We start from the raw sequence: 16,041 nt of genomic DNA on the forward strand, positions 1-16,041 counted from the left end.
GGGGACAAACCTCAGCCATGCAGCTTCCAGACGCAGGAACGTCCCGATGCCAACCTCCTGGCGGGAGACTCAGTTGCAGATGTGATCCAACCTGCGCTGGAAGCCACGCAGACCTGCCAGCCCCAGTCGGGCTTGGGTAACGTACCCTTTATGGGGCCCCCCTTTTTTACTGAGTTTCTTGAATCAATAAAGCAGACGGTGGGGGCAGCAGTCAGGGCATCTGGCCATAGGAGACCCAGGTCCCCCAGGTCCAGTTCCCCCTCCAGATCACCTTCTCCAAAGAGGTCCAGAGGTAGCTCCAGCCACCATAGGGCTTCAAAGAAACCTCTGCTCTGTGACCAGATGGAGAGCGAAAGATCCATTTCTGAGACCCACTCTCATGATTCCTATGGGGGAGATCGGGAGGAGGGCGAATTCTTATCTGATGAGGAGATAGAGGACGTTGCAGTTCCGGAACCCTCATCACGGTTTTTTCAAGGCAGAAGAGTTCCAACCTCTTTTAGCCAAGGTGCTGTCTGCTCTAGACTTACAAGCATCACCCGAGGAGCAGGAGTCTCCCCACCCACTTGCCAACCCCAGAAACAAACCCAAGGGAAATACGGAGTTTTTCCCCAGATTCAGATCCTCTGAAAAGGTTTTTCCCTTCCCTGAGTTCTTTGAGCGTCAGTTGAAATCTGAGTGGGCCAAACCTAGTACCAACAGACAGGTACCCAATTCTATCAAGAAGCTCTATGAATTACCTGCCTTTGCTAACGATATGCTGCAAGTACCATTGGTGGATGCACCAATCGCAGCCTTACAGTCTGTTAGCCTAACAGCCTTACAGTCTGTTAGCTGAGGATGGCCATGGCTTGGTGCGAGACAACTGGGACAAAAAGACAGACTTGGCCTTGAAGAGGAGCCACGAAGCTACGGCTCTGGCCATCAAGGCAGCTGCGGTCACCTCTATAGTTTCCAGAGCAGCGATCGTCTGGATAAGACGGCTTACTCAGCTACTGCCGGACGTGGATAAACGGGTCCTGGAAGGTACCAGCAGACTCCTTAGGGCCTCCGAATTTTCAGCGGATGCCTCATTGGATGCCCTCACTTTCTCCGCTAGAGCAATGGCATCAAGCACTGTAGCAAGGCGGGGGGTTATGGCTCCGGGCTTGGCCGGCAGACGTGCACTCAAAGTCCATCGTGTCAGCATACCCATTCCAGGGAGAAAAGCTATTTGGAGACACCCTGGATAAGATCCTGGTGGAAACACGGGATAAGAAAAAGGCCATGCCCAAGTATCTGCGCCGCTCTGATAAGAGAAGCTTCGGGTCTGGTTCCTTTCGTGCCTCCTCCAGCTTCTCCAAACCAAAACAGGACTTCAGAAGAACAACCTGGGGACAGTCCAAACAGAGTTTCCAAAAGGGCTTCTCCAATTCACGATTCCAGAGGAATCAGCCCGATAGGTCCGACAAATTTGAGAAGGGCCCCAAGCCCAACAAAGCATGACTGGAATTCTATTCCAGTGGTGGGCCGTCTACTACACTTCCAGCAGGCGTGGGCGGCCTCGAGGGTCGATGCTTGGACGTTGGAAATTGTTTCATGGGGTTACCCCATAGAATTCAAAAGGGCACCTCCTGTTCGTTACTTGGTGTCTCCTCTTCGCTCAAACCCAGAACAAAAAAGCATCACCCTCAAAGCAATTCAACATTTGCTGCAAATTGCAATGATAGAACCTGTTCCTCCATTGCAGAGAGGTCAAGGCGTCTATTCCATCTTCTTCACGGTGCCCAAGAAAAACGGGGGCTGGAGAGCGATTCTAGACCTGAAATTTTTTAAACAGACATATCAACCTCCGTCACTTCAGGATGGAGTCCATCAAATCTATAACGGAGTCCCTGCACCATCAGGACTACATGTCTTCTCTGGGCCTAACAGAGGCATATCTGCACATTCCAATCCTCCCAGCACATCGCAAGTTTCTTCGTTTTTTTTGCGTAAATGGGACTCACTACCAATTCAGAGCCTTACCCTTCAGCCTGGCGACGGCACCACGGGTGTTCACCAAGGTGTTGGTGAACCTGATTGCAATCCTCAGACAGAGAGGGATACATGTGCACCCCTTCCTCGATGACCTGCTGATAAGATCCTCGTCGAGGGAGAGTGCGGAGCAGGACGTTATACACACCATATCCTGTCTTCAACAACACGGGTTCATAATCAACATTCCCAAGAGTCATTTACAACCGTCCCAGAGGCTACAACATCTGAGTATGGTCATCGACACAAGGATGAATTCTGTTTTCCTCCCAGAAGACAAGATACTGAGGACCAAGGCATTGGTGCTCCAGTTAGTGCGGGAACCATTGTCATCTCTCCAGACCCTGGCACGACTTATGGGTCTTCTAGTCTCAAATCTGGAGGCGCTTCAATGGGGTCGCTTTTCACACCAGACAACTTCAGATGTTTTTGCGCCCTTATCAGATCCAGATCATGGAGAAGCGCCCTATGTCGTTGTCTGTTCCCAAGAAGGTCAAGGAGAGTCTCCTGTGGTGGACGAAGGACCACAACCTGCGTCAGGGGAGAACGTTCCTCGTAGAGAAGGAAATACAGCTCCTTTCGGACGCCAGACTTTCAGGTTGGGGGGCGACCCTCAACGAGATACCTACCCAGGGCCAGTGGACACCCGAGGAGGCGAGTCTTCCCATCAACCTTCTGGAACTCCGTGCGAACGGACAATATCGCTGCCAAGGCCTATTTAAACAATCAAGGGGGGTCCAGATCGACTTCCCTTCGCAAGGAGGCCGTGAAACTGTTCAAATGGGCGGAGAGACATCTAAAGTCCATAAGGGCGGAGCATATCAAGGGGACTTGCAATATCAAGGCGGACTGGCTCAGCCGGGAGAGCATTCAATCGGGAGAGTGGTCTCCCAACAAGAAGCTTTTCTTAACACTTCGGCCTGCCGGTGTTGGACCTCTTTGCGTCTTCTCAGAACCACCAGCTTCCTCGATTCTACACGAGGTACTACCACTACCAAGCGGAGGCCACGGACGCATTAACTTCTCCCTGGCCGCAAGGCCTTCTATACGCCTTTCCCCCAATCCCGATCATTCCGAGGTTGCTCAGAAGGATCAGGCTGCTAAGGGCCGACGTCATTCTGGTTGCTTCCTGGTGGCCGCGATGTCACTGGTTCTCATCAATCCAACAGATGTCAGTAGCGGAGCCGCTTCACTTACCAATCTGTCCAGACATGCTGTTACAGGGCCCGGTGTGGCATCCTCATACAGACTGGCTGAGGTTGACCGCTTGGAGGTTGAATGGCGCTCTCTCCTAGATCTTGGTTATGCAAGCGACGTGACGATCACCATCCTAGCATCCAGAAAAAGCTCCACAACGCGGATCTACGACATGTCCTGGAAAGCCTTCCACAGATGGTGTCGGAGAAAAGCCGTGGACCCGTTGCATCCTTCTGTCCCCAAGATCCTACAGTTCCTTCAGGACGGTCTCCATTCTGGATTGAAGCCAGCTACCCTCAAACGTCAGGTGGCAGCCTTATCCTCAGTTCTCCAGCAGGTGGACGGCGTGGACCTCTCATCTCACCCCCATATTCGACGCTTCCTTAGAGGAGCCTCCATGAGTTCTCCACCACAAGTACATCGGTTTCCTACCTGGAGATTGAACCTGGTACTCTCGGCCCTAACAGGTCCTCCTTTCGAGCCCTTAAGTTCTGTATTCCTAAAGTTCATGCGTATGAGGACCATCTTTCTGGTGGCAATAACATCGGCCAGAAGAGTTTCAGAGATCGGGGCCTTATCGGTTAAGAGGGAACTGTGTGTGTGTTCCACAAGGACAAGGTGGTCCTCTATCCGGACCCTATCTTCCAACCGAAGGTCTCTTCTAGATTCCATCAGAGTCAAGAGATCAACTTACCATCCTTCTGTCCGGATCCCAAGCATCCCAAGGAGCGCACATGGCATACCTTAGACGTGCAAAGAGCAATTAAGGTCTATCTTACAAAACTGAATCTATCCGAAAATTAGACTTCATGTTCATTAATATAGCGGCTCCTAGACTGGGACAGAAGATGTCCAAATCAGCAATTAGCTACGCCATCAAGCAGTGTATATCGGAGGCGTATAAGGCGTTAAACCTTCAAGTACCACCAGGGATCACTGCACACTCAACCAGGAGTGCGGCCACCAATGCTGCCTTCAACAGGAATGCCTCCATAGAGGAGGTGTGCAAGGCAGCTACGTGGGCATCTATCTCCACTTTCATCCGACACTATAAGTTGAACGCATATGTGTCGGCGGACGCAACTTTGGCAGACGAATCCTGCAACACGTGCTGCCTGAGTAGGACGATCCCACCCTGTATGACATACTGCTATGGGAGCACCCAAGATGTCCTCCGCCTCTTAGGGAGAACGACCCTTGGCACTTACCGTGAGGGGTCCTTCTCCTAAGAGGACAGGAGGACATCTTGCCCTCCCCTTCTTCTATCGTCCTACCCTGGGCAGCATCTATGTATCTGGATCTAACTTCTTCTCCTGTAGTCTCACCTACAGCTGTTGATTACTCTTTAACACAGGCTACCTGTAGTTTACATGTTTTTTCTCAGTTTCTATACGAGTTTATTTCAGTCGGTTTGGGAGGCTCATGCCAAGTTTTTGTACCGACCACCAGTTAGCTCACCTTTTTTTCATAGCAGCGATGGTTGCAAGAGTTCTTTACTGCTTCTCGGAGTCACCCGAACTGGAAGGAGGGTGGTTCCCACATCCACAGGAAGGGGAAGTTTTTTAAGATTCCTGCCTCCCTGATTGGACGGTGGGAAACACCCCCAAGATGTCCTCCTGTCCTCTTAGGAGAAGGACCCCTCACGGTAAGTGCCAAGGGTCGTTCTCTCTGAATCAAGAGACTCAGAGCGGCTTACAATCTCCTATATCTTCTCCCCCCACAACAGATACCCTGTGAGGTGGGTGGGGCTGAGAGGGCTCTCCCAGAAGCTGCCCTTTCAAGGACAACACCTACAAGAGCTATGGCTGACCCAGCAGCTGCAAGTGGAGGAGTGGGGAATCAAACCCAGTTCTCCCAGATAAGAGTCTGCCCTGTCAAGGAGAACTCCTGCCAGAGCTATGGCTGACGCAAGGCCATTCCAGCAGGTGCAAGTGGAGGAGTGAGGAATCAAGCCCGGTTCTCCCAGATAAGAGTCTGCCCTTTCAAGGACAGCCTCTGCCAGAGCTATGGCTGACCCAAGGCCATTCCAGCAGGTGCAAGTGGAGGAGTGGGGAATCAAACCTGGTTCTCCCAGATAAGAGTCTGCCCTTTCAAGGACAACCTCTGCCAGAGCTATGGCTGACCCAAGGCCAATCCAGCAGGTGCAAGTGGAGGAGTGGGGAATAAAACCCGGTTCTCCCAGATAAGAGTCTGCCCTTTCAAAGACAACCTCTGCCAGAGCTATGGCTGACCCAAGGCCATTCCAGCAGCTGCAAGTGGAGGAGTGGGGAATCAAACCCGGTTCTCCCAGATAAGAGTCTGCCCTTTCAAGGACAACCTCTGCCAGAGCTATGGCTGACCCAAGGCCATTCCAGCAGCTGCAAGTGGAGGAATGGGGAATCAAACCTGGCTCTGTCCCCCTCTCCTGAAGCCCTCTGTGAGCCCTGCATCCTGTCCCTTCCTCTCGCCTCCACGAGGGGCACTCACCTGCGTAGGCGCTGAGGCACTTGCATAAGACGCTGAGGGGCAGGAGTGGATCGAGCAAGGTCAGGAGGCGAGAGGGGGAGGCCAAGGCTTGCATGAGGGTGACCGGGTAGGCTGCCATGATCCCGTCCGGCATCTTGATCCCGAAGGCGGCTGCTCGCATGGAGACGGTGATGCACAGGTTCCCGCCGGCACTGTCTCCCGCCAGGCACACCCTCTCTGCCGTGGAGCCTGCGCAGAACGCATACGTTATTATTCAGGGCTTTTTTTGCAGCAGGACCTCCTTTGCATATTAGGCGACACACCCCTGATGTAGCCAATCCTCCTGGAGCTTACAGTAGGTCCAGTACTAAGAGCCCTGTAAGCTCCAGGAGGATTGGCTACATCAGGGTTGTGTGGTCTAATATGCAAAGGAGCTCCTGCTATAAGAAAAAGCCCTGTTATTATTGCAAGTACATGAGGGAAGGCTGAGGAGGCAGGGACTTTTCAGTTTAGAAAAGAGGCGACTGAGGGGTGTGTGGAATGATAGAAGTTTATGAAACCATGCCTGGGGTGGAGAGAGTTGATAAAGAGAATTTTTTTTTCTCCCTTTCCCAAAATGCCAGAATTTGAGGGCCTCCAATGAAGCTGATGGGCGGTAGGTTCAGGGTGGACAAAAGGAAATCCTGCTTTACGCAGAGACTGACTCCAATGTGGGATTCGCTGCCAGAGGATGCAGGGAAGGCTGCAGGAAGAAACAGCTTGAAAAAGGGATTGGAGAGATCCATGGAGGAGAAGTCTAGCAGTGGCTACTAGCCATGGTGGCTGAGGGGAACCTCCAGAGGCACCAAACCTCTGAATCCCAGAGCTAAGAGGCAAGGCCTTGGCCTTTCTGCCTGGTTGTTGGCCCTCCAGAGGAACTGTGCAACACAGGATGCTGGCCTTCAAGGCCCATTGGTCTGATCTAGCAGGCTTCTTCTTATGCTCTTATACATACGAACACATGTACAGCTGCTTATACTGAATCAGACCAACTGTCCGCCAAGGTCAGTATCGTCTACTCTGATTGGCAGCGGCTCTATGAGGTCTCAGGCAGTGGTCTTTCACATCATGTTGTATCTAATCTTTGTAACTGGAGATGCCGGGGATTGAACCGGGGACCTTCTGCATGCCAAGCAGATGCTCTGCCGCTGAACCACAGCCCCTCTCTTACAAATGGACACATGAAGCTGCCTTATACTGATTCAAAGTCAGTCTACTGAGACTGGAAATGGCTCTCCAGGATCTCAGGCTGAGGACTGAGGGAGATATGAAAGAGAGCCATGAAATGGAAGAGGAGGAGGAAGAAGGAGAGGAAGCAGAAGGAGGAGGAGGAAGGAGAAGAAGTAAAAGAAGGAGGAGGAGGAGGGAGAGGAAGTAGAAGGAGGAGGAAGGAGAAGGAGGAGGAAGGAGAAGAAGAAGTAGAAGGAGGAGGAAGGAGAAGAAATAGGAGGAGGAGAAAGGAGAGGAAGTAGAAGAAGGAGGAGAAGGAAGGAGAAGAAGTAGAAGAAGGAGGAGGAGGAGGAAGGAGAGGAAGTAGAAGAAGGAAGAGGAGGAAGGAGAAGAAATAGAAGGAGGAGGAGGAAGGAGAAGAAATAGGAGGAAGGAGAAGAAGTAGAAGGAGGAGGAGGAGAAAGAAGAGGAAATAGGAGGAGGAGGAAGAAGAAGAGGAAGGAGAAGAAGGAGGTGTAGACTGCATTTACACTCTGCCCTTCACTCGGACTCTCAGAACTGCTTACAATCTCCTTCCCTTCCTCTCCCCACAACAAACACCCTGTGAGGTAGGTGGGGTTGAGAGAGCTCTGAGAGAACTGCTCTGGAGGAAAACTCTGAGTTATGGCTGACCCAGCAGCTTCACCTGGAGGAGTGGGGAATCAAACCCGGCTCTCCCAGATTAGAGCCTGTGCATTTAACCGCTACACCAAACTGGCTTTCAGTTTGCAGTGGCCCTCCAGGGTCTCAGGCTGAAGACTGAGGGAGAATACAAAAGACAGCGGTGAAATGCAGCTGAGGACCTTCACATTATCTATTGCCTGGTCCTTTTAACTGGAAATGCAGGGGACTGAACCTGGGACCTTCCGCGTACTAAGCAGATGCTCTGCCACTGAGCCACAGCCCCACTTCATGTCTCAGGATGAAGACTGAGGGGGAATACGAAAGACAGCCGTGAAATGCAGCTGAGGACCTTCCCATTATCTATTGCCCGGACCTTTTAACTGGAAGTGCAGGGGACTGAACCGGGGACCTTCCGCGTACCAAGCAGATGCCATTCATTGAGCCGCGGCCCTTCAGTAGGAGTGCTCCTCGTCAGCGGGGGGCCAGAACCCAAACCCTGGCACCATCTCCCACCCACCTCTCACCTAGAAGGTGACAGTTCTTGAGGGCCCAGCAGTAGGCGTAGAAGCACTCCTCCAGGGCCCGCGGGAAGGGGGCTTCAGGCGCCAGGGAGTAGTCGATGGAGAGGATGGGGGCGTCCAGCTCCTGGGCCCAGGCTTTCAGGTACGGCTCGTGCGACTTGGAGGTCTGGGCCACGAAGCCCCCGCCGTGGATGTGCACCACCAGGCACGGCGAACGGGGCAGCGGTTTGGTCTTCCAGCGCAGCTCCAGGGCCAGGGTTCCCTCGGGACGCACCAGGCTGGCCAACTCCTCGCTGTCCTGGAGGCGGGAAAAAGGAACAAAGAAGAAGAAGAATTGCAGATTTATATCCCGCCCTTCTCCCTGAATCAGAGACTCAGAGCGGCTTACAATCTCCTATGTCTTCTCCCCTCACAACAGACACCCTGTGAGGTGGGTGGGGCTGGAGAGGGCTCTCACAGCAGCTGCCCTTTCAAGGACAACCTCTGCCAGAGCTATGGCTGACCCAAGGCCATTCCAGCAGGTGCAAGTGGAGGAGTGGGGAATCAAACCTGGTTCTCCCAGATAAGCGTCCGCACACTTAACCACGACACCAAACTGGCTCTACACCAAAGTGAGATGCCAAGGGAGCCAGCTGGCACCCATCTGCGTCTCCCGGTAGTGCCAGTCCCCCGGGGCCCTCTGAGCTCTCTAGACAAATAATCTCATTGCGGGAATTGTGCTGCCAGCAGGTGGGGAGCCGCATATGGAAAAACACATGGCACACATCAAAAGCTATTTCTGGACCATTCCGGCATACAATAAGATACGTGATGCAACACGTATGCCCTTGACCAGCTGCGTTAGGAGAGGCCTCAATGAGATCTTTAAGCCTTCGTCACTTTATTAAACTACTTTCTTTTTGGTCCAGCGTCGATTTATTATATTTTGTACCATGAGCCTGTCTGTGTATATGCTTGTTTGACCTCAGGTCGAAATGCATCAGGGTCGAGGGGTTTCCCCGTTGTTGTTTTACGATGTTACCAAGGAAGGAGGCTAACGATGGAGCCATAAATGTTTTCATGAAATGCATATATCAGGGAAAGAGGAGCAAGAGAGAATAAAGCACACGCTGTGGGGGCAGCTGCCACTGAAACGTTATTGCAGCCTGCAAAGCCAGTTGGGTCTCCAGCGGCCGATCAGAAGCCCTGCTGGGCAAAAGCCCCACTTGCTTTCTAAAAAACACACGGTGGACAACGAGGGCCTTTTTTTTGTAGCAGGGACTTCTTTGCATATTAGGACACACCCCTCTGATGTAGCCAATCCACCTGGAGCTGACAGTAGGACCTGTACAAAGAGCCCTGTAAGTTCTTGGAGGATTGGCTACATCAGGGGTGTGTGGTCGAATATGCAAAGGAGCTCCTGCTACAAAAAAAGCCCTGGGGGGGGGGAGGAGGAGGAGGAGATAGGAGAAAGAAAGAAGATGATGATATTGGATTTATATCCTGCCCTATACTCTGAATCTCAGAGCGGTTGCAATCACCTTTACCTTCCTCCCCCACCACAGACACCCTTTGAGATGGGTGGGGCTGAGAGGGTTCTGACAGAAGCTGCCCTTTCAAGGACAACCTCTGCCAGAACTATGGCTGACCCAAGGGCATTCCAGCAGCTGCAAGTGGAGGAGCAGGGGATCAAACCCGGTTCTCCCAGGTAAGAATTCATGCACTTCACCACTGCACCAAACTGGAAGGTGTCGGCAAGTGCCACAGTGCCCACAGGCACCACGTCAGGGACTCCCTGCTGAAGGGCCTGCATAGGGAAATCTCAGCCAGTCTCAAGGCAGCCTCTTACCTGTCCCTCGCGCAGCTCGTAGGAGATCAGCCTCATCTGGATGGATCCGGGTCCGCTGTGGGCCACCGGAGGCGTGATGGTGACGGACAGCTTGGGGTCGGCGGCCAGCGGCAGATCGAAAGAGACGGGCGGCACCGACAGCGCCCGGGAGACCCGGACCTGTGAGGAGGTCATGCTGGCCAGGGACTGCAAGGAGGGCACAGATGGCATGTGACCTGCTGGAGCAATGGCTTCCCGAACCTCCCCACTTAGAAACTTACTGAGTTTCTCGGGACCTGCCTTGCAATGAGCACCTCCGTTTTACGTTCTCCCATCCCAACACCCGCCCACAAAAAAATTGTCCATCCGTGGAAATGCATCTTGTTTCTTGGTCAGGTTTTTTTTTTATTTTAGCTGTTGCTTAGCAAGGCCAATGTGTGTGTGTGTATCTAGAGGCGTGTGTGTCTGTGTAGATACAGCAGTGCCCTACCCTGGATCACCCAAGCTAGCCAGATCTTTCCTACTTGGATAGGAAACCATCAGGGAATACCAGGGGCTCTATGCAGAGGCTGGCGAGGGCAAACCACCTCTCTTTGTCTCTCGCCTTGACCTGGATGGCCCAGGCTAATCTGACCAGATCTTGAAAGGAGGGTTGGCTTTGGTCACTGTTTGGAAGGAAGACCTCTCAAAAGACCAGGGTTATGACACAGAGACAGGCAACAGCAAACTGCCTTTGAACATAAGAGAAGCCATGTTGGATCGGGCCAATGGCCCATCCAATCCAACACTCTGTGTCACACGGTGGCCAAAAAACCCAGGCACCATCAGGAGGTCCATCAGTGGGGCCAAGACACTAGAAGCCCTCCCACTGTGCCCCCCCTCCCGAGCACCAAGAATACAGAGCATCACTGCCCAAGACAGAGAGTTCCAACAATAAGCTGTGGCTAATAGCCACTGATGGACCTCAGTGGGAGGGCTTTGGGTGTCCTGGCCACACTGGTGGACCTCCTGATGGCACTTGGGGTTTTTTGGCCACTGTGTGACACAGTGGTAGACTGGATGGGCCCTTGGCCTGATCCAACATGGCTTCTCTTATGTTCTTATGTGACTCAGAGTGTTAGACTGGATGGGCCATTGGCCTGATCCAACATGGCTTCTCTTATGTTCTTATGTGACACAGAGCGTTGGACTGGATGGGCCATTGGCCTGATCCAACAGGGCTTCTCTTATGTTCTTATGTGACACAGAGTGTTGGACTGGATGGGCCATTGGCCCAATCCAACATGGCTTCTCTTATGTTCTTATGTGACACAGAGCGTTGGACTGGATGGGCCATTGGCCTGATCCAACAGGGCTTCTCTTATGTTCTTATGTGACACAGAGTGTTGGACTGGATGGGCCTTTGGCCTGATCCAACATGGCTTCTCTTATGTGACACAGAGTGTTGGACTGGATGGGCCATTGGCCTGATCCAACATGGCTTCTCTTATGTTCTTTCCCAGTTCACTCTAGCCATCCTCTTGCCTCGTGGCCTCCTGCAGAAGGAGTCCCAATCCACGGCTTCTGAACTAGCCAGGGCACCGTTCCCTGCGAGGAATCCCTAAGGCACAGGTCCCACCCCAAGGCATCAGCAAGCGAGCCACCGCTTCCCTGGGGACTGGGCACACAGCACCTACTTCAATTTGGAATGCCCCTCCCTTCTTGTTCCGGCGTGGGTGCCTCGTCACCACCCCCTCTGTCTTTATCTCTACCCCACAGAAACAACAGGATAACACAGTGAAGCGAGGAAGAACGAAAACAACTGTGCCTGTAAACTACAAAATAAGTGCACTTGCAAACCGGTCGACTGCACACCGTTTCAATCCCTTCCATTGTGCTTGAAAGCCATATAAAATTACAAAAGCATCAGGGAATCCTAATCTCAAGAAATGCACTCTCAGTTGTTCAAAATAGCTGCTGTCACTTCTATATAGTAACAATTCCCAATAATTCCTTGCAATAATCCCCAATAATTTCTTGAGATTAGGATTCACTGATGCTTTTGTAATTTTATACGGCTTCCAAGCACAATGGAATGGCTTGAAATGATATGAGATCGACCAGTTTGCAAGTGTACTTGTTTTGTGGTTTACAGGCACGGTTGCTTTGTTCTTCCTTCTTCGTTTTTTCTACCCCAGTTCCTCTTCTCTCCCATGCTCATGTCCGACACCTCTGGTTCTAGTCTCCCTCCCCCAACAGTCGCACGTAGCCCCGCCCCCGCCCCCGTCGAGATCCTCTTTGCTAGACCGTCTCGACTGCTCACGGCTTCCCCACGGACGGGACTACTCACAGCCAACAGCTCCATCTCGGTGAGATTCCAGAAGCTCTTCCAGAAGTGCACGTCCAGGTTTTGCGTGATGCGCTCAAACTCCGTCCCTCGCAGCTCGGGGTCGATGGCAAACTTGCCGCTGGTGAAAAGCGAGCCGGCCGCCACGCCTGCGTAGAGGGGGGAGAGGAAGAGGCGGGAGACAATCAGGGAAGTCTCTGCTTTCAGATTCAAGAGAGGAGCAACCCCCCATGGCGATGCTGGAAAGTGCCGTCAAGTCGCCACTGACTTATGGGGACCCTATAGGGGTTTTCAGCGCTGCTGGCTATTGCTTCTGCATAGCAACCCTGGATTTCCTGGGTGGTCCCTCATCCAAGTACGAACCAGGGCTGACTTGGCTTAGCTTCTGAGATCGGATGAGATCAGGCATGTCTGGGTCATCTAAGCTGAGACATTTTCAGAGGTGGTTTGCCATTGCCTGCCTCTGCGTAGCAACCCTGGGCTTCCTTAGTGGACCCCATCCAAGCACTAACCAGGGCCGACCCTGCTTAGCTTCTAAGATAAGAATATAAGAGAAGCCATGTTGGATCAGGCCAATGGCCCATACAGTCCAACACTCTGTGTCACACAGTGGCCAAAACAACCCAAGTGCCATCAGGAGGTCCACCAGTGGGGCTAGAAGCCCTCCCACTGTGCCCCCCCCTCCAAAGCACCAAGAATACATAGCATCATTGCCCCAGACAGAGAGTTCCATCTATACCCTGTGACTAATAGCCACAGATGGACCTCTGTTCCATATGTCTATGCAATCCCCTCTTGAAGCTGGCTGTGCTTGTAGCTGCCACCACCTCCTGTGGCAGTGAATTCCACGTGTTAATCATCCTTTGGGTGAAGTACTTCCTTTTATCCGCTCTAACCCGACTGCTCAGCAATTTCATGGAGTGCCCACGAGTTCTCATATTGTGATAAAGGGAGAAAAGTCCTTCTTTCTCTACCTTTTCTATCCCATGCCTAATCTTGTAAACCTCTATCATGTCACCCCGCAGTCGACGTTTCTCCAAAGCTAAAGAGCCCCAAGCGTTTTAACCTTTTCTTCATAGGGAAAGTGTTCCAATCCTAAGGCACAGGTCCCTCCCAAGGCATCAGATCTGGTGAGATGGGGCTAGCCTGGGCCACCCAAGTCAGAGCGGAGAGGAACAGAGGTGGTTTGCCATTGTCTGGTTCTGTGTAGCCGTCCTGGACTGCCTTGCTGGGCTCCTATCCAAATACTAATCAGGGCTGACCCTGCCTAGCTTCTGAGATCTGATGAGATTGGGCTAGCCTGGCCCATCCAAGTTAGAGTGTAGCAGTCCATCATGGTATTATCCCTCCCTGCTCTGCAGTGCAGAGAAGGAGAAGGCAGGGGTGGGTGAGTGGGTGCGAAGCACGTCACTGCGAGGTCAAAGAAACTGCCTGCAACTAGATAGCAAACCTCACTGGGTCACTTTAAGAGGAACGTATCTTGCATACTATAGAGGAAAAAAAGGGGGGGGCTCCCTGAATTTAAGCAAGACTATAACAGAAAAAACGTCAGGGTGAAACGATACTATCAAAACATATATATGTACTAGGGAAAACCATTTTGGCCTCTACTTCTGAGTAGACTCTGCTCCTGAATAATCGAAGATGAGCAATATAAATGTGCACAAAAGGCACTTTAATATTCCAAGGCTTCTACCTTTAAACAGACTGCAATACGAAACACAAGAGTGCACACAGGCACTTGGACATAACCTCTGATGCCAAACAGTCTGCACTAAAATGAATTCAAACAGTCTGCAGAAAAATAAATCAGAGTGCACATAGGCACTTTTAGAAGGTTAAGAGTCTGCTATTGACTCATAAACCAAAATCATAACAAAACAGTCTGTAATGAATTCTTTCATCCAGATTGCACACAGATACTGAAAGAAACAAAATATCCCACTTCACAGTCTTGCACGTTCAGTCCACTGTTCTTTCAGTGAGGTGTAGGATACCTTGCATACAGCAAGGACATACAACAAAGTGGTTTCTACTGGGCATGCACAAAGGGGTTGAGGCTCACTACTGCAACAGAGCAGATGGTCATTCCCGGCTGGAAGCAAACCTTTGGGTGCAATGCCTGATGGGAAGGGAAAGACCAACAGGTTGTAGAGGGACAAGCCTTGTGGCGCACATGCAGCATTGCTGGAAGGGCAGCGTTCGTGAATGGCCCGGAGCGGTTCCCGGAGCCCCATACTCACTGAGGCCGGACACGTGCCGTTTGTAGTTTTCTCCAAAGGAGATGAGGCTGATGGCGATGGTCTGCAGGAAGGGCCTGATGGAGGGGGCGAACTGAGGCAAAAGGACGAGAAGGGAATGTTAGAGGAAAGGCATGCCTCCCTTCCACTCCCCCACCCCCCGGTGGTTCGTTCCGAGCTGGAGCTGTCAGCAGAGTTAATCCGGAAGGGTCTTTTGGGAATAGGGTGGCCTGCTCCCGATTGAGAAATACCCGGAGATTCTGGGGGTGGAGTCTGATGGGGGTGGGGCTTGGGGAAGGGAGGGGCTTCAATGGGGTATAATGAGGGCTGCCGACCTCCAGGTGGTAAAAACGACAACACGGGATCATGGTTCACGGCAGAGATACGACAAACACTGTGATATGCTGGTTAATGCATTTCGTCAAACTCCTCTCAAGAATTTTACAAATCTTTTTGTCACATTATAAAGTAGTTCAGCTTTACGATATTACAAAGAAAAGTCCATCCAATGACCACCCGGATGCAGGCTCATTTCGTCAAAGTCTTCCTCGGGAGTACTCCAAAGTTATCGGTCTCGTGTGTGTGGCTGTGTGTGTGTGTGGATGTGTATTCACTGTGTGTATTGGGGGCAAGCCAGTCCTTAGCTTTTTCTCTAAACAGATAACGAAAGCCTTCTGGATTTGGCAGGCAAAATGCTCTCTGCAACCTCTTTATTTCCTTCAGAATTAGCATCCTAGAATAAACCATGGTAGTTACAACAAGATCTCAGTTGCCCTGGAGGAAACGGGTGCTTTGGAAGGTGGGCTCTCTGGCATTCTGCCCCATTGAAGCCCCTCCCCTCCGCAAACCCTGCCCTCTTCAGGCTCCACCCCCAAACTTTCCAGGTATTTCCCAGCCTGCACCTGGCAACCCTAGGGACGCTGCCGTAGACTCCACCTTCCAAAGGGGCCGTTTTCTCCAGGGGAACTGACCTCTGTTGCCTGTTATAATCCCAGGAGATCTCCAGTTACCACTTTAAGGATGCAGACAAAACAACCAAAGCGATGATAGTGACCAAATAACTAAGTATATTCATTGACATTGAAACAGTCCATAGGAAACTTAAATATACATTTCCCAAACAATACAATTCCAACAAAGGAGTCCCGACGTGCAGGGAGTCAACTTGGTTACCCCTGCTTCGATTTCTCTTCTAGCATTGGGTGCGCCATACATCACATTCTTACAAAAGGTACAATGTTCTGAATAACTCTGCAACACCTCAAGGCCTTGAGCCATCCCAGAGTGAAGCGCCGGTTAGAAATTATTTTGGAGACCTTTTTGTCCCATTTATCCATTGGAAATTCTGAAGGAAAATAGAAACATTGTTGCAGAACCATTTAGAGCAGGGGTTTCAAACATGCAGTTCAGGGGCTGAATTAGGCCCCCGGAGGGCTCCTATCAGGCCCCCGAGCAACTAGCTATCATCTGCTTCCTTCTCCCTCTCTCCTGCTTCCTTCTACATCACAGCTTGCTTTGCCAGGCTCTCTCAATTGCACAGCAGAATTACTGAGCCAAGTCTCTCTTCTTTCTATTGTTAAACACAACTGAAACCGGTGTACTCAATGGATAACAAAA

At 51.6% G+C, this 16,041-nt stretch overlaps 1 protein-coding gene across 1 annotated transcript in view; it reads right to left on the reverse strand.

Moving 5' to 3' along the window:
• The window catches only part of LIPE (lipase E, hormone sensitive type), a 57,246-nt gene that overhangs the window by 16,140 nt on the left and 25,065 nt on the right, over window positions 1-16,041 (reverse strand). The window contains exons 3-7 of the mRNA XM_060258204.1: window positions 14,428-14,518; window positions 12,188-12,333; window positions 9,880-10,065; window positions 8,055-8,349; window positions 5,680-5,907 (exon numbers count right to left, since the gene is read on the reverse strand). Coding sequence (XP_060114187.1) covers window positions 5,680-5,907; window positions 8,055-8,349; window positions 9,880-10,065; window positions 12,188-12,333; window positions 14,428-14,518 — 946 coding nt within the window. The remainder of the gene's footprint in view (window positions 1-5,679; window positions 5,908-8,054; window positions 8,350-9,879; window positions 10,066-12,187; window positions 12,334-14,427; window positions 14,519-16,041) is intronic.

The sequence above is a fragment of the Heteronotia binoei genome, chromosome 17 (genome assembly GCF_032191835.1).
Source record: "Heteronotia binoei isolate CCM8104 ecotype False Entrance Well chromosome 17, APGP_CSIRO_Hbin_v1, whole genome shotgun sequence".
Lineage (NCBI taxonomy): Eukaryota > Metazoa > Chordata > Lepidosauria > Squamata > Gekkonidae > Heteronotia > Heteronotia binoei.